Below are 15,328 nucleotides of genomic sequence, written 5' to 3'. Positions count from 1 at the left end.
ACTGCTGTGTCCTGCTGTGTCCTGCTGTGGGCTGCTGTGTCCTGCTCTGGGCTGCCGTGTTCTGCTCTGGGCTGCTGTGGGCTGCTGCGGGCTGCTCTGGGCTGCTGTGTGCTGCTGTGTCCTGCTCTGGGCTGCTGTGTGCTGCTGTGTCCTGCTCTGGGCTGCTGTGTGCTGCTGTGTCCTGCTCTGGGCTGCTGTGTGCTGCTCTGGTCTGCTCTGGGCTTCTCTGGGCTGCTCTGGGCTTCTCTGGGCTGCTCTGGGCTGCTGTGTGCTGCTCTGGGCTACTGTGTCCTGCTGTGGGCTGCTGTGGGCTGCAGTGTCCTGCTGTGGACTGCTCTGGGCTGCTGTGTCCTGCTCTGGGCTGCTATGGGCTATTCTGTGCTGCTGTGTCCTGCTCTGGGCTGCTCTGGGCTGTTCTGGGCTGCTTTGGGCTGCTCTGGGCTACTGTGGGCTGCTCTGGGCTGTTCTGGGCTGCTATGTTCTGCTGTGTCCTACTCTGGGCTGCTGTGTGCTGCTGTGGGCTGCTGTGTGCTGCTGTGTCCTGCTGTGAGCTTCTCTGGGCTGCTCTGGGCTGCTGTGGGCTGCTGTGCACTGCTGTTGTCTGCTATGGTCTGCTCTGGGCTGCTGTGTCCTGCTGTGGGCTGCTCTGGGCTGCTCTGGGCTGCTGTGGGCTGCTGTGGGCTGCTGTGGGCTACTGTGGGCTCTGTAGGCTGCTCTGGGCTGCTCTGGGCTGTTCTGGGCTGCTGTGTCCTGTTGTGGGCTGCTCTGGGCTGGTCCTGCTAAACTATCCTGCCCACTTTCAGTAGCACTGTGTTTTCCAATTCCTTCTTAGCAGCTCTGCATATGATTACCTGCTAGGTTGTGGACAGTCATGGGTCCTGAGTAGGCCCCATCTGAGGGGCTTGCCCTTTCCTCCTATAGAGTGTCTTCTGATGGGGCAGTTTCAGTTTCTCCACAGGTAAATACATCCATTTGCTTAATGGCCAATGCCCTATGTTCTCTCTAAGAAAAGTACAATTAACTTGAAGTCATGGAGAAACACAGGACACCTGCTAAGAGCCCGCCTCACCTCCACTGAGGTCCACCTTGAAGACCTGCTTCACCTCTACGCTGAGGTACAGCCTGTATTGGATTCCTTTTGTGTTGAGTTGGATATCTGATTTTCAATTTTTTTTTTCTAAGTTTAATGGTCTTAGAACTAGTTTGGAAAATAACATCCCTCTCTATACCTCCTGGTAGCACAAGAACAGAGTCATGAAGGAGGAGAGGGACCTGGTTACACTCAGAGCTGTGTCCCTTTTCTTTCCTTTTTTTTTGGGGTGTGTGTGTGTGTGTGTGTGTGTGTGTGTTTGTGTGCATGATGTTAGGCACTGAACCCAGGATCTTGCACATGCTAGGCAAGCACTCTAGCACTGAGCTACATCCCCAATTCGCTTTTTAAAATTATATTTTTTGAGACAGGGTTTTGCTAAGTTGCTGATGCTGGCCTCCAACCTGCCTCCTCCTGCTCCAGCCTCTCCGAGTCCCTGGGGTTACAGGCATGGCCAGCCCACCAGCTACCTAGTTGTTCTGAGCTAACTGCTCAGTTGCCCCTGTCCTCTTGTCTGCTCCTGCCTGCAGCCATGCGGATGTCCGTCTGGTCGCCCGTGCCCTCCAGTTGCTCTCCAGGAGTGGCTCTGCCCATTTGGCCTGTCGATATTCCTACTCCTGGAGAGAAGCAGCAGGCACCTGGACTGTGACTGCGAACCTCTGGCTCTCCCACAGACTGCCTCCATGCACTTAAACCCCTTCTGCTTCCTCTCAAGTGTCTAGTGATGTGCATCTTCACCACGTCTGTGGGCCTGTGTCTGAGAAGACCCGGAACAGTAACGCCACGCTCTTGGCTCCGCGCTAGTTCTTGGAAACTCCACTTCCATCATCTGCTTGCTTAATCGTGTGGGTGAAGAAGAGTCTGTACACTAACACCTGAGCATGGACATTGCCCCTGCTCTCCTCCTGGACACAGTCAACGATATTTCCGGCATTCTGCACTGATAACCCTGTCCTCTGTGAGCCCCAGCACGAGTGTCCGAGCCCCATTCCTTCCCTTTCCAATGCCGACAGCAACCCCTCCCTTGTCCACTCCTGGTCTTGAAGGTGACTCTCTGAAGTCTGCACCACTGGTGTCCCTTTGCCCTCACTTTTCCTACAACCACTCTGTTAAGCTAAGGAGGAATCATCTCATCCAGAGTTTGCTAAGAACTGCATGTTGAATTGTGTCAAACAATCTTCACAACTTCTGATGTCACACTCATCAAATACTGTCACTGCATGCCCAGGATGAGTCATACCCTGTCCCTCAAGCCTGTTAGCACTGGGCCCTGGTGACCACCTGATGTTCCTGGGTGAACCAGGCCTGCACTCCTGCACTTCACATCTCCTAGAGCAGACAATCCCTTCACTTTGCTGGACTCATTGGGCTAACATCAGCAGAGGAGCTTGAACTTCACACTGGCAATATAAGCCTCCTGCTGACCTTGTATGCTTTGGCGTCGATCATGTACTACCTACATAAAATGAGCTAGGGAGTGTACTTCCTCCTTCAGCGTTCTAGAATTTCTATTAACATGGGATAATATTTGGTATGATTTGTTAGCAGAGCCACTGGGCTAAGATAGGGCTCTATAAGATTATTACTATGATCCTACTTCTTTAGAAGATTAGAGGACTGTTCCACTCCCTAGTTTTTCTTGTGTAGGTTTGACATGATCTTCTAGTAATTGATTACTAAGAAAAGGTGCCTTGTTGCCTTGTATAAAATAATGGCTTATCCTCACACCATGACATTTCCAGTGAACTCAGTGGGATTCCCTCGTGTCCACATACACCCACAAAACTTTAATGCAACTGCAGAGCACTGTGCCCATGGTCCTCTCTCTGTGACATTAGACTCCTTCAACAAAGGAAATGAAGCTGCTCCCGGGTTTCCTGCCAACCAGCCAGGGAGAGCAGACACACGGCTTATTAGGGGGATGCGCTGTGCGTTGATGCTCTACCCATCAGCAGCTAAGAGTGTAGAAAATCAATTTTAATGAAGCATGCAGATGTGACTTCATTGGTTTATTCCTTTTCATTTCTGAATTTATAAACCAAGCCATGGAGGGAATGTAGACACTGACTGCTCCAACTTGAGACAAAATGAAAATAGGTCTTATTAAAAGAGACTTTTTGGCCTCCCACCTTCCCAGCAAATGCATCACCCCGCCCTTCATGTTGCACAGACAGTGCAACAAAATTAGGGTCCGTGTGTTTCCCCCATGAACTTGCTTAGAGAGCTTTCAGGTCCATGAGGACAGAGGGAAGAGTGTCCCAGAGCACTGAAAGGGCGACGATCCCAATGGCCTCAGGTCTCTGGACCACCTCAGCCCAAGCAGCAGGTAAAGCCACAGCCCGTAGTGCATAGTTTCCCAGGTGCTGAGAAACGCCCCTCAGCATTAGACCTGGGAGGGCAAGTCTGGTGCAGAAACTTAGCTGTCCACATGGATTGGCCATCGGTACTCACACTAGGATTGAAAACCACAGGTGAGCACGGGGCACGTGGAGACATGGAGTTTGAGGGCAGGAGCACCCAGGAACATCCGCTATATCAGTCTCATCCTCACACACCAGCAAACTCAGAACTCACCTGTGACGTCCAGGCAGAAGGAGACCCTCTGGCCCCCGGCCTCACAGCTGTATTCCCCAGCGTCCGCCTTGCCCGCCTGCTGCAACACCAGCTGCCGCCTGCAGCCAGAGGACTCCACGCGCATCTGGGAGCTCTGGCTCAGCTTCTTCCCATCCTTGAACCATGTCACCTCTGTCTGGGCCTGGGCCACCTCGCAGCTCAGAGTGGCACTCGCCCCCGCCTGGGCCTTCACCTCACTGTGTGCCGGCTGCCCCTTGGCAAATACAGCCTTGGGCTCTGGGACAGAGGGGAAGGACACACAGGTCAGGGACTCCAGAACAGACCCAGTCCTGTCTCACAGCCTGAGCCCACCCCAGGAATGGCCGAGCAGAGTGTCCATCATGAGCAGAACATTGCATGGCTATGACTAAGTTCTATCCTACGCATGACCCAAGCTGCAAACTCCAAGGCTGGTGGGTAGACAGCTGGGCAGCCCGTCCTCATCAGAGTCCTAAGTACTTCCTGATCCACTCTGATTCTGCAGGTAACTGCATTGTCACAGCCCACAAGGCCACCACAGCCAGGCCTACCTCCTGATGCCAACACCCTCCCAGCCATTGGGAATAGACCATGACCCTTCTCCTCCCTGGGACCCCAGCCCATCAGTGGCTTCCCAGTTCTCCCACCATGCAGGGGGCACAAAAGCGGGTGGAGGCGGACACAGCAGGGGAGTCCATCTGAGCATCAAACCAGAAACCCACATCTTTGTTGGCCACAGCTACCAAAGGAATGCAGGAGACCAGAATGCCAGTGCTGGCCAATCAGCAAAGACCTCAGAGCCTGTGCAAGCCAATCAGCATAGAGCTCAGTACCCCTATGGGCCCGTCAGCAGAGTGCTCAGCGCCAGTGTGGACCAACCAAGAGAGAGCTCAGCACTAGGCAGGGAAGAGAGCCCAGCACCAAGTAAGCCATCAAGAGAGAGGCTCTAAGCTCTGTGTGACCCCTTCCCAGGCTCAGGGGCAGGTCACAGTGGGGAGAGGGAGGAGATGGGGGAAGGACAGATGGACATGCAGGATTCCAAAGGGCCCAAACAAGGGCTTCTGGAGCTCTGGGCCCAGCAAGTAGGCATGGGCAGGTACACGCTTCCCAGCCACAGACAACCCCAATGCCCAACTCCACCCAGAGCTGGGCCACAGATGCTGAGGTCCAAGGTCAGGAAGGACATAGGCCTCACAGAGCCTAGGCTGCCACAGGTGCCCTAGAGTTACCGCCCTCCCTCCATTCACCCAGCCCCAGCAGCACCCACCTGTGACGTCTAGACGGAAGGAGACCCTCTGGCCCCCGGCCTCACAGCTGTATTCCCCAGCATCCGCCTTGCCCGCCTGCTGCACCACCAGCTGCCGCCTGCAGCCAGAGGCCTCCACGCGCACCCGGGAGCTCTGGCTCAGCTTCTTCCCATCCTTGTACCACGTCACTTCTGTCTGGGCCTGGGCCACCTCACAGCTCAGAGTGGCGCAGGCCCCCGCCTCAGCCTTCACCTCACTGCGTGCCGGCTGCTCCTTGGCAAATACCACCTTGGGCTCTGGGGACAGAGGGGAGGGACACATGGGTCAGGGACTCTGTCCAGGGTAGGAAGCCACCTGGGGAAGGACATCTGGCTGGGTGGCTGAGTACAGACCCTTCTGCAGGCCACACCAGCTTGTGTCCTGGAGAACCCAGCACCCTCAGCACAAGGGACCATGGTGTGTGACACAGCCTGCTGCATGGAGCTGTTCCAGGTGGGGACTGTGTGACAGCTCCCTGCACAGGCTCCTCCAGGGAGGGACTGCAGGGCCTGATGCTGCACCTGTCCCTCAGTGACCAAGAAGAGTCTCCCCAGAACTGTGCAGAGCATGAGCTCTGGGCAGGACCTGGGAGGGCCCACCTCCTGCCTGCTCTGAGCATGTTGGCAGCTCCTCTGGGGACATATGGGTCACTTCTGGCTCCTGGGTCCTGTCCTGAGGGTAGAGACCTTCTCGTGTTTTTGGCTGTCAGTGGTGCTCCTCTGTTGTTTCAAGGTTCAAGCCTGATGTGCATTTTAAGTTGATGGTTTTTCTTTTAATCTAGGTGCTCTCTTTACATGTGCAAGCTTTTCTGTCCCCCGCAGGATGGCTGTAGACTCCCTCTGTGTGTTGTATGGCTTGGATGTGCTGTCCCCCAACACTCCTGTGCCTTAAGCTGGTTCCTGTGTGCAGTGTGGAGGTCATGGGACTCTTTGGAGGGGACCCAGTGGAAGCTGATGAGCTCAGGGCTTCACCCTCTTGTGTGAATCGAGGTTTGTGGGGAAAGCTGGCTCCTGTAGGTATGGATCAGGTCTCACAAGAGCAGGCCGTCACAAATCTTGGTGTGTCTGGCCCCCTCTGCATGTGGCCAGTCCCCTTCTGCTTCTCTTTGTGGTGCAGCTGGGACCCTCACCAGGAAATGGGCTCCATGCTGTTTGGACCTTCAGCCACCAAAATTGTAAGCCACAGGAACTTCTCAGATATGTTACCCAGCCTGTTGTTGAGATGCAGCAACACCAAGCAAACTGAACCAGAAGCCTCCAAAGTGTCTGAGTCTTTGTTTTAACATAGTCAGATTGTCACTCTTGCTCCGCCGTGATCATGTCTTGTTCTGTTAGAAATCTTTCCTTGGCATGAAGTCTCTAAGCATCTGTGATGTCATCTAAGACCACCGCAGCTCTCCCAGGATCCTGAATCTCTAGTTCTCCTGACTAGCTTTTGTACATGGTGAGAAGTACCAGACAGCTGTGTTTCCATGTGGCTTCATGTCCTAAAAACATTCCCAAGAATGAATACAGTGTTGCCTGTGTGGGGGCCATGCAGAGTCCCGTAGGCACAGCTAGATGCAGGGCTCCTGTGTCTCACACCGTGGACCCGCTGTCTGCTACCGTAGCTTTAGTCAATTCTCAGCGACGGGGGACGCTCAGCTTGCCTGTCAGAGCCTGAGGGCCAGCGTGCTCTGCACCCTGCACCCGGGCCTGCTCCACAGCATGGGGACCCTGCAGGCTGATGATGGTCTGACTCTTCCATGCCCTTATGTCCACTTACTTAGATGTTATTTGGTGTCTCTCAAAAATGTCTGACTTACCCTGAAGAGCCTTTGAATGTCTTGCTTTACACTTAGCATCTTATGTAAACACAAGTGAGAATCCCTGATCCAAAACCAAAATGCTGCAAAATCCAAAACTGTCTGAGCGACTATATGATTGCTCCAGGTGGAAAATCCTACACCAGGAGCCTCATTTCATGCACAAAATCTTCCTAAAATGTTGTGAAAAATTGCCTTCAAGCTATGTGTGGAATGTGTATGAAACAAGTGAATTTCACATTTACACTCAGGTCTCATCCCAAAGATAGCTCATTATGTGTATGCAAATATCCCCAAATCCAAGAAAATCTAAAACCCAAGCACTTCTGGCTTAACATTCTGGATAAGAGGCCTTCATCCTCTACTCTGAGCTTTCATTTTCCACTGCTCGCTGCTCGCCCCCCGCAGAGTGGACTCAAATCTGCACAGGCTACCTTGGTAAGCCACTAACTCCACCTGATCACATATCCTTGGATTTCCGGAACAGAGCCACAGAATTCCACTCAACTCCAACTGCAGTACCTTCAATTCCATTTTCCTCTTCCCATCTGTGCCTTCCCCTCAAGGTCCAGCTCTCGCTGCACGCCAGCTAGCGCTTCCTACTATCCACGTATCCATTTGCTGTAGTGGTCAGGGACCTGGTGGATGGCCTGATGCTGTATCCTTATCGCAGCTGCTCTTTGGGTTCCCCAGTGTTTCACTCTCAGCCAGTGCTGCGTTCCTGGACACTGCCCTGGGGTGGGGGGTGCACCGTCTCCTCCTGGCCACTGCTCCATCACTTTTGCTGGGTGCTGTTGAAGTTGTGGCCTGACATCTCGGAAGATGCATCTCTGTCTTCCACACTTTCCCGGTGTACTGGGCTGTCTACGTCCAACAGGATCGAGAGTGTTTCTTCCTGTTCTGTTCTCTGGAAGACTCTCAAGGAAGGTGGAGTCAGTTCTTTCCAGAACATTTAGCAGAAGAGCTCCTGGACTTACACCCTTCTCTGTGAAAAATATTTCTTATTTTTTTTAAGTTTTAGGACAGTTTGAGTTGTCTATTTCTTCTTGTGTGACATCTTCATATTGTTTCCCAAGAATCTGTCAATTTGTCAAGACTTTCCAAATTTATCACCATAAAAATATCATAAAACAACATCTTGGAGTTCCTTAAATAACATCTTAGAAAGACACACAGGGTGTTGGGGACCCTTACATGATCACAAACCCCTTCTGTTGCTATGCCATGCCATTCTGTTGGGCACCTGGAGGTCTGCTGTGCCACAGCCCACCTGATTGATGTTAAGACTCCACAGTGAAAGGAAAGTAAACTGGGCTCTTAGACTCCCTGTGAGTCAGTCAGGGAGGCAGACACACACGACTCACTAGGAAGTTCTACAACATCAGCTCTGCTCTACCAGCTAGTGGATCCTGCTACAGAAACTCAACTTTAACGAAAACTGATGTAGCTTCAACTAATGTATTCCTTTGCAGTTCTAAATCTGTAAGTCAAATTCCAAAGTAAAATTCTGACATAGAACAGTGCTAACCAAAGACAAAAAGGAAACAAACTTTCCCTTGAGGGCCCACCCTGACTCCAGGGGCAGCCCAGACATGGCTGCCAACCCTCTGCCCACACACACTGCAGGAAGGCCCAGGCCTAGAGGTTGCCCAAAAGTGCACGGAGATCTCTGCCCTATGAGAAAGGGCATAGGAACATCCCAGATACCTAAGGTCAGTCTTGAGATAACACCAAGAGTGACTGTGTCCAAAATTTCCTCTGACCCTACCCAGCATCAATTAAAATGTCCCTCACCAGCAACTACCCATGTGGTGCTGGGGACAGCATTCAGGAGCAGCCAGATCATAGGAGGCAGAGGAACATTCAGCGTTCTCTGGGGAGACACCTGGTCTATCAGGGGTTGCAGGCCAGAGGGAGCCAAACGCAGACAGCAGAGAACATCAGCAGGGGCGGGGCAGCGTTCAGGGTGCTAGTGCACCCCACGCAAAGTTATACTCCAGTGTGAGGGGGTGGGCAGTCCTCCCCCACAACTACCAAGCCCAGCTACATATGAACAAGAAGGGAGGGAGGAGGGGTACGGCTGAGCACAGAAGTCTAACGGAGAGCACAGGGCATGTCACCAAACAAGGCAAGGTGCTGTGCAGGGACTCACCTGTGACATTCAGGCGGAAGGAGACCCTCTGGCCCCCGGCCTCACAGCTGTACTCCCCAGCGTCTGCCTTGCCCGCCTGCTGCACCACCAGCTGCCGCCTGCAGCCAGAGGACTCCACGCGCACCTGGGAGCTCTGGCTCAGCTTCTTCCCATCCTTGTACCACGTCACCTCTGTCTGGGCCTGGGCCACCTCGCAGCTCAGAGTGGCACTCGCCCCCGCCTGGGCCTTCACCTCACTGTGTGCTGGCTGTCCCTTGGCAAACACCACCTTAGGCTCTGGGGACAGAGGGAAGGGACGCACAGGTCAGAGACTCTGTCCAGGACAGGAAGCCACCTGGGGAAGGACATCTGGCTGGACGGCTAGGGCAGACCCTTTGCAGGCTGCACCAGCTCGTACCCTGGGGAAGCCTCAGCACAGTAGAGGCATCCCCTTCTCTGCTCAGAACACACCCAGGACCCACAACAGATGCCTGGACACTGGTACCACAGAGCCCTGTGTGGTTCTGGGTTTCCCCGTACACACAGCATGATGAAGCTTATCTTAAAATTAGGCACAGTAAGAAATTAAAAACAGTGCCTAATAACAAAAGCAAACAATTATGAGAACACATTGTAGTAAAGCCTGTGGTTTGGGGGCCATTACTTTAACATCAGACTGTGACACTCTGACTACCTTGACCACGCCACCTGATGACTGGCCAGGGGGCAGGGCCTCACACAGCATCTACACACTGGGCAAAGGATGGTTCCTATCTGTGGGATGGAACAGGAGGAAAACCTCCCACATTAGGTCAGGGTTTCCCACCAGCTTTGAGTCACAGACCATGGCCACACCATTCACAGGAGGGGAGGCTGCCCCAGAACACCAGAACTCCAACATGCACATATGCCTTGAACAATTCCACACACCCTGCGATGGGTGAAATACCCATTACCCCAGTTGGGAAATTCAGACCTCTCTCACTAGTGAGAACTAGCCGTGGTGCAGATGAGGGCACCAGAGCATCCGACAGAAAGATGCACAGACATGACATCTGGTCCACGTCAGACCACAGGGAGAGCCAGCGTCCTGCACACCAAGGAGACCCTAGAAGGCTCTGGGTAGACTCTGTGGTATGACTGGTCATTGGAGAGTGGAAACCCCACTAGGGGTTCATAAAAAGCCCTCTCCCTGTGAGCCATTCCCAGCCAGCTACTGTCCTCCAGTTAGGAAGATGGAAGCTGGAGAGACGAGATCTAATAGGAAAACATCTCACAGGAATGTCCATCTGGGCCAATAGCCAGTCTCATCACCTCCAAACAGGTACTACAGGACTCACCTGTGACGTCCAGGCGGAAGGAGACCCTCTGGCCCCCGGCCTCACAGCTGTACTCCCCAGCGTCCGCCTTGCCCGCCTGCTGCACCACCAGCTGCCGCCTGCAGCCAGAGGCCTCCACGCGCACCTGGGAGCTCTGGCTCAGCTTCTTCCCATCCTTATACCACGTCACCTCTGTCTGGGCCTGGGCCACCTCACAGCTCAGAGTGGTGCAGGCCCCCGCCTCGGCCTTCACCTCGCTGCGTGCCGGCTGCTCCTTGGCAAATACCACCTTGGGCTCTGGGGACAGAGGGAAAGGACACACAAGTCAGGGACTCCAGAACAGACCCAGCCCTGTCTCACAGCCTGAGCCCACCCCAGGGATGGCCGAGCAGAGTGTCCATCATGAGCAGAACATTGCATGGCCATGCCTAAGTTCTATCCTACTCATGACCCAAGCTGCAAACTCCAAGGCTGGTGGGTGGACAGCTGGGCAGCCTGTCCTCATCAGAGCCCTAAGCACTTCCTGATCCACTCTGATCCTGCAGGTAACTGCACTGTCACAGCCCACAAGGCCACCACAGCCAGGCCTACCTCCTGATGCCACCACACTCCCAGCCATTGGGAATAGACCATGACCCTCCTCCTCCCTGGGACCCCAGCCCATCAGTGGCTTCCCAGCTCTCCCACTATGCAGGGGGCACAAAAGCAGGAGGAGGCAGACACAGCAGCCCCTAGCCTCGCAGCTGTTCTCCCCAGTGTCCGCCTTGCCCACACCAAACCAGAAACCCACATCTTTGTTGGCCACAGCTACCAAAGGAATGCAGGAGACCAGACTGCCAGTGCTGGCCCATCAGCAGAGACCTCAGAGCCTGTGCAAGCCAATCAGCAGAGAGTCAAGTGCCAGCCAATCAGCCCAGAGCTCACTAACAGTGTGCGCCAGTCAGCAGACAGCTCAGTACCAGATGGCGCAAATTAGCACAGAGCTCAGTGCCAGCCAATCAGCAGACAGCCAAGTGCCACTGTGGACCAATCAGCAGACAGCCAAGTGCCAGTGTGAACCAATCTACAGACAGCAAGGTGCCAGTGTGGACCAATCATCAGAGAACTGTCATCCTGAACCAATCAGAAAAAACCCAACACTAGGCAAGTCACTGGGAGAGAGTCCAGCACCAGGTGGGCTATCAGGAAAGAGGCTCTGAGCCCCTTGTGGCCCCTTCCCAGGCTCAGGGACAGGTCACAGTGGGGAGGAGGAGGAGATGGGGGAAGGACAGATGGACATGCAGGATTCCAAAGGGCCCAAGCAAGGGCTTCTGGAGCTCTGGGCCCAGCAAGTAGACTCGGGCAGGTAGAGGGAGCCCCTGCCCCTACAGGACATGGTCTCCAGTATCAAGCAATCCCCAGTGCCCAACTCCACCCAGAGCTTGGCCACAGATGCTGAGGCCCAAGGTCAGGAAGGACATAGGCCTCACAGAGCCTAGGCTGCCACAGGTGCCCTAAAGTTACCACCCTCCCTCCATTCACCCAACCCCAGCAGCACCCACCTGTGACGTCCAGGCGGAAAGAGACCCTCTGGCCCCCGGCCTCGCAGCTGTACTCCCCAGCGTCCGCCTTGCCCGCCTGCTGCACCACCAGCTGCTGCCTGCAGCCAGAGGCCTCCACGCGCACCTGGGAGCTCTGGCTCAGCTTCTTCCCATCCTTGTACCACGTCACCTCTGTCTGGGCCTGGGCCACCTCGCAGCTCAGAGTGGCACTGGCCCCCATCTCAGCCTTCACCTCGCTGCGTGCCAGCTGCTCTTTAGCAAACACCACCTTGGGCTCTGGGGACAGAGGGGAGGGACACACAGGTCAGGGACTCTGTCTATGGCAGGAAGCCACCTGGGGAAGGACATCTGGCTGGAGAGTTGAGGACAGACCCTTCTGCAGGCCACACTAGCTCGTGCCCTGGAGAAGCCCAACACCCTTAGCACAAGGGACCACAGTGTGTGACACAGCCTGCCCCTGCTGCATGGGGCTGTTCCAGGTGGGAACACTGTGACAGCTCCCTGCACAGGCTCCTCCAGGGAGGAACTGCAGGGCCTGATGCTGCACCTGCCCCTCAGTGACCAGGAAGAGTCTCCCCAGGACCATGCTGGGTGTGTGTCTCTTGGCAGGTCCTGGGAGGGCCCAACTGCTGCCTGCTCTGAACTGTGGGCTGCTCCTCAGGGAGCCTAGGCCACTGTGGCTCCTGTGCCCACTGAGGCTGCACAAAGCCAAGCATCTGTGACAGTTACTGGTGCTTTAGGTGTCTGCTCAAGTCTTCTGCCCACTTATCGTGCGGCCCTTCTGTCTTCATTGGAGGTGCTCATGTGTGGGGGTGGTAGAGAGTTGGCTCTTATTTCTTTTGTGATTTCTCAAGGCCTCCGTGCCCTGTTCTGTCTCGCAGGTGTCTTCCTAGGAGCCATGGATTCAGTTATGTTTCATTCAAATAACTTTCTCTTGCCCCAGGGTTAGGGATGAAGTTGGGTAGGCACCTGCCCCCGACGTCTCCATCAACTGTGCGACACACAAGGTGTCTGTGGCTTCAGCTCATGAAGCCCTGACCCCCTGGAACATATGGACCATACCCAGTGTCTTTTCATCTTTCCACGCATTCAAATGGTCCAGTCACTATGAAAACATCATCTTTCTCTACCTCTCACACAAACGCAAGGCAGAAAGAAACAGGAGAGGGCTGGCAATGGCAGGCCTGGTTCTGAGTGCCAAGCAGTGGCTCTGTCTTGACCCCTGGCCTGTATGGAAATGTCCTGTCCACCTCATAGCCTCTCAGTGCCTTTCTGTCCCCTCCAGTGTGTGGTTGCTGCACTTGTCCTTTGTCTCCCACTGGCCCTGCCCCCACATGACCCTTGTTTAGATTTTGATTATTAGTAAATGTCTTTGATTTTTTAAATTAATTTCTATTCATTTATTTAGCCCTGTTGACTGTCATAAAAAAAATTAATTATGCCCCCAAACCTTAAGATCCTTATTAGAGGTAGAACTAGGAATGTGACCGGTTTGATGCGTTGTGAATTATCTGAAGTTTCACTTCTGCTGTCACCTGTGCATGTAGGTAAAGACGTGTTTTCTGCCCGTTGCATCTATATGATGACCGTGCCCAGCGGCACCTCCAACCCCGCAGTTCTGTTGGCTCCTCAACTGATGATCATCACCCGTGAACTCATTTCTACACTCTTACACCTATGCTGTCCACTTTTCTTTCCCCCTGCTCCTGGACAAAGGTGCTGGACAAAGGTGGTGAAAGTGATGGTGGCCTTCCAGGCGCCCCCGACAGGTGCCCTGGTGTTCTGCACCCATCTTCAGCTGAAGAAAGCTCCACTCAACCAGGCTAAGTGCGTCCACTGATCTCTAGATTTATAATGTTCGACTTGGTCCAGCACCTTAGCTGGGAAAGCTGTGCTGGAGCTGGTGCTTCCAGGCTGCCCTCCTGCCTGCTGCTGAGGGGCTGGCCAGTGCTCCACGTCTATCCTTCAGAGTCTGGTGGCTGGTCTGTGCACTGACCCCCACTTTCCTTGTCAGGTTCTGGCCCTGCTGCCCCGTGCTCAGCTTAAAATGACTCACAGAGGCGTCTCCTTGCTCCACTCGTGACGGCAATTTCCACACGTGTGGAATAATTGTTTTCATTAGTATCTCATATATTTTACCAGAAAATTATCAGGCTTAGATCTGGTCACTAATTCCATTTATCTAGAAGCCATAGGACGACTTCAGATTTCTGTACTTTCTATGTCCATTTTCACTGTTTACTAGGAATAAGCCAAATGACCAAGCCTGTCAATCTGTCATCAGAGAGCACACTCCTGGAAGCCAGGAACCAGAGCTGGCGCTACCTACAGGTTAGCTGGCCCTGCAGCCCACCCACCCTGGGACCCTAGAGAGAGGAAGATCACTGAGCTTCTCAGGCTTCTCCACCAAGGCCCGCACACTCCAACCACAGAAGGTGGGCAGCTGCTCGGCCGCTAACGCACTGCAGAGCCTGCTACTGTGGCAGAAGCTGCTCGCTCCTTCTTGTTCCCACATTTCTGCAGGGCAGCTCTGACCTAGTATGGCAATGAAAACTGTGGACAGCACCTGGCATAAGCACCATCAGCCTCAGTGCCAATACCTGGTCCCTCTGGAAACAAGCAACAATGAGGTCCCTTGATGTCACTGCACATAGGAAACAAGATAAAACAGCTCCAGGCCCATGGGAGGAAGGGTCCAAACCAAGAAATCGACCATGAACAGCTCACTCTTGTAGCACCTTAGAGCATGACCTACAGCCAAACTTCCACCTCATTAAAGTTCCGCAATATACAAGTCTCCCTCTGACCAGAGCCAGGTGACACTCGTCCTGAGAGGAAGAGCTCACACACTCAGGTGACAGACATCTTGGAACTCAGGAACCCAAGCACAGACAGAGCCAGAGTCCCAGACACCAAGGAGCACCAGGAAGATGCTGGGTGCTAGGAGGCATGGCCAAGGGTCACTCCATGAGACACCATGTGCACAGCCCTGGGCCCTCTCCCACCTGGCCCACTAGGGCTCCCAGCAAGCACTGGGGACAGGCGACATTGGGAAACTAGACAAAAGAAAGCCACAAACACAGGCAAAAGATCTGCCGAGGTCAAACGCCCTACTCATTGTCACCTTCGTGCAGGTTAACTTGGAACTCAGAGGACTCACCTGTGACATCCAGATGGAAGGAGACCCTCTGGCCCCCAGCCTCGCAGCTGTAATCCCCAGCGTCCGCCTTGCCCGCCTGCTGCAACACCAGCTGCCGCCTGCAGCCAGAGGCCTCCACGCGCACCTGGGAGTTCTGGCTTAGCTTCTTCCCATCCTTGTACCACGTCACCTCTGTCTGGGCCTGGGCCACCTCACAGCTCAGGGTAGCGCTGGCCCCCGCCTGGGCCTTCACCTCACTGTGTGTTGGCTGCCCCTTGGCAAACACAGCCTTGGGCTCTGGGGACAGAGGGAAAGGACACACAGGTCAGGGACTCCAGAACAGACTCAGCCCTGTCTCACAGCCTGAGCCCACCCCAGGGATGGCCAAGCAGAGTATCCATCATGAGCAGAACACTGCATGGTCAT

The 15,328-nt window shown here is 54.2% G+C and overlaps 1 protein-coding gene across 1 annotated transcript in view; it reads right to left on the bottom strand.

Moving 5' to 3' along the window:
- Positions 1-15,328, bottom strand: part of Obscn (obscurin, cytoskeletal calmodulin and titin-interacting RhoGEF) — a 128,710-nt gene that overhangs the window by 90,301 nt on the left and 23,081 nt on the right. Inside the window, 4 exon segments of the mRNA XM_071611901.1 lie at positions 4,950-5,225; positions 8,925-9,200; positions 10,244-10,519; positions 14,924-15,199. Of these exon segments, the coding sequence (XP_071468002.1) occupies positions 4,950-5,225; positions 8,925-9,200; positions 10,244-10,519; positions 14,924-15,199 (1,104 nt within the window).

Source organism: Marmota flaviventris, chromosome 5, assembly GCF_047511675.1.
Source record: "Marmota flaviventris isolate mMarFla1 chromosome 5, mMarFla1.hap1, whole genome shotgun sequence".
Taxonomy (NCBI): Eukaryota; Metazoa; Chordata; class Mammalia; order Rodentia; family Sciuridae; genus Marmota; species Marmota flaviventris.
Note: the sequence above shows the minus strand (reverse complement) of the source record. Positions and strands in the feature narration are given on the sequence as shown.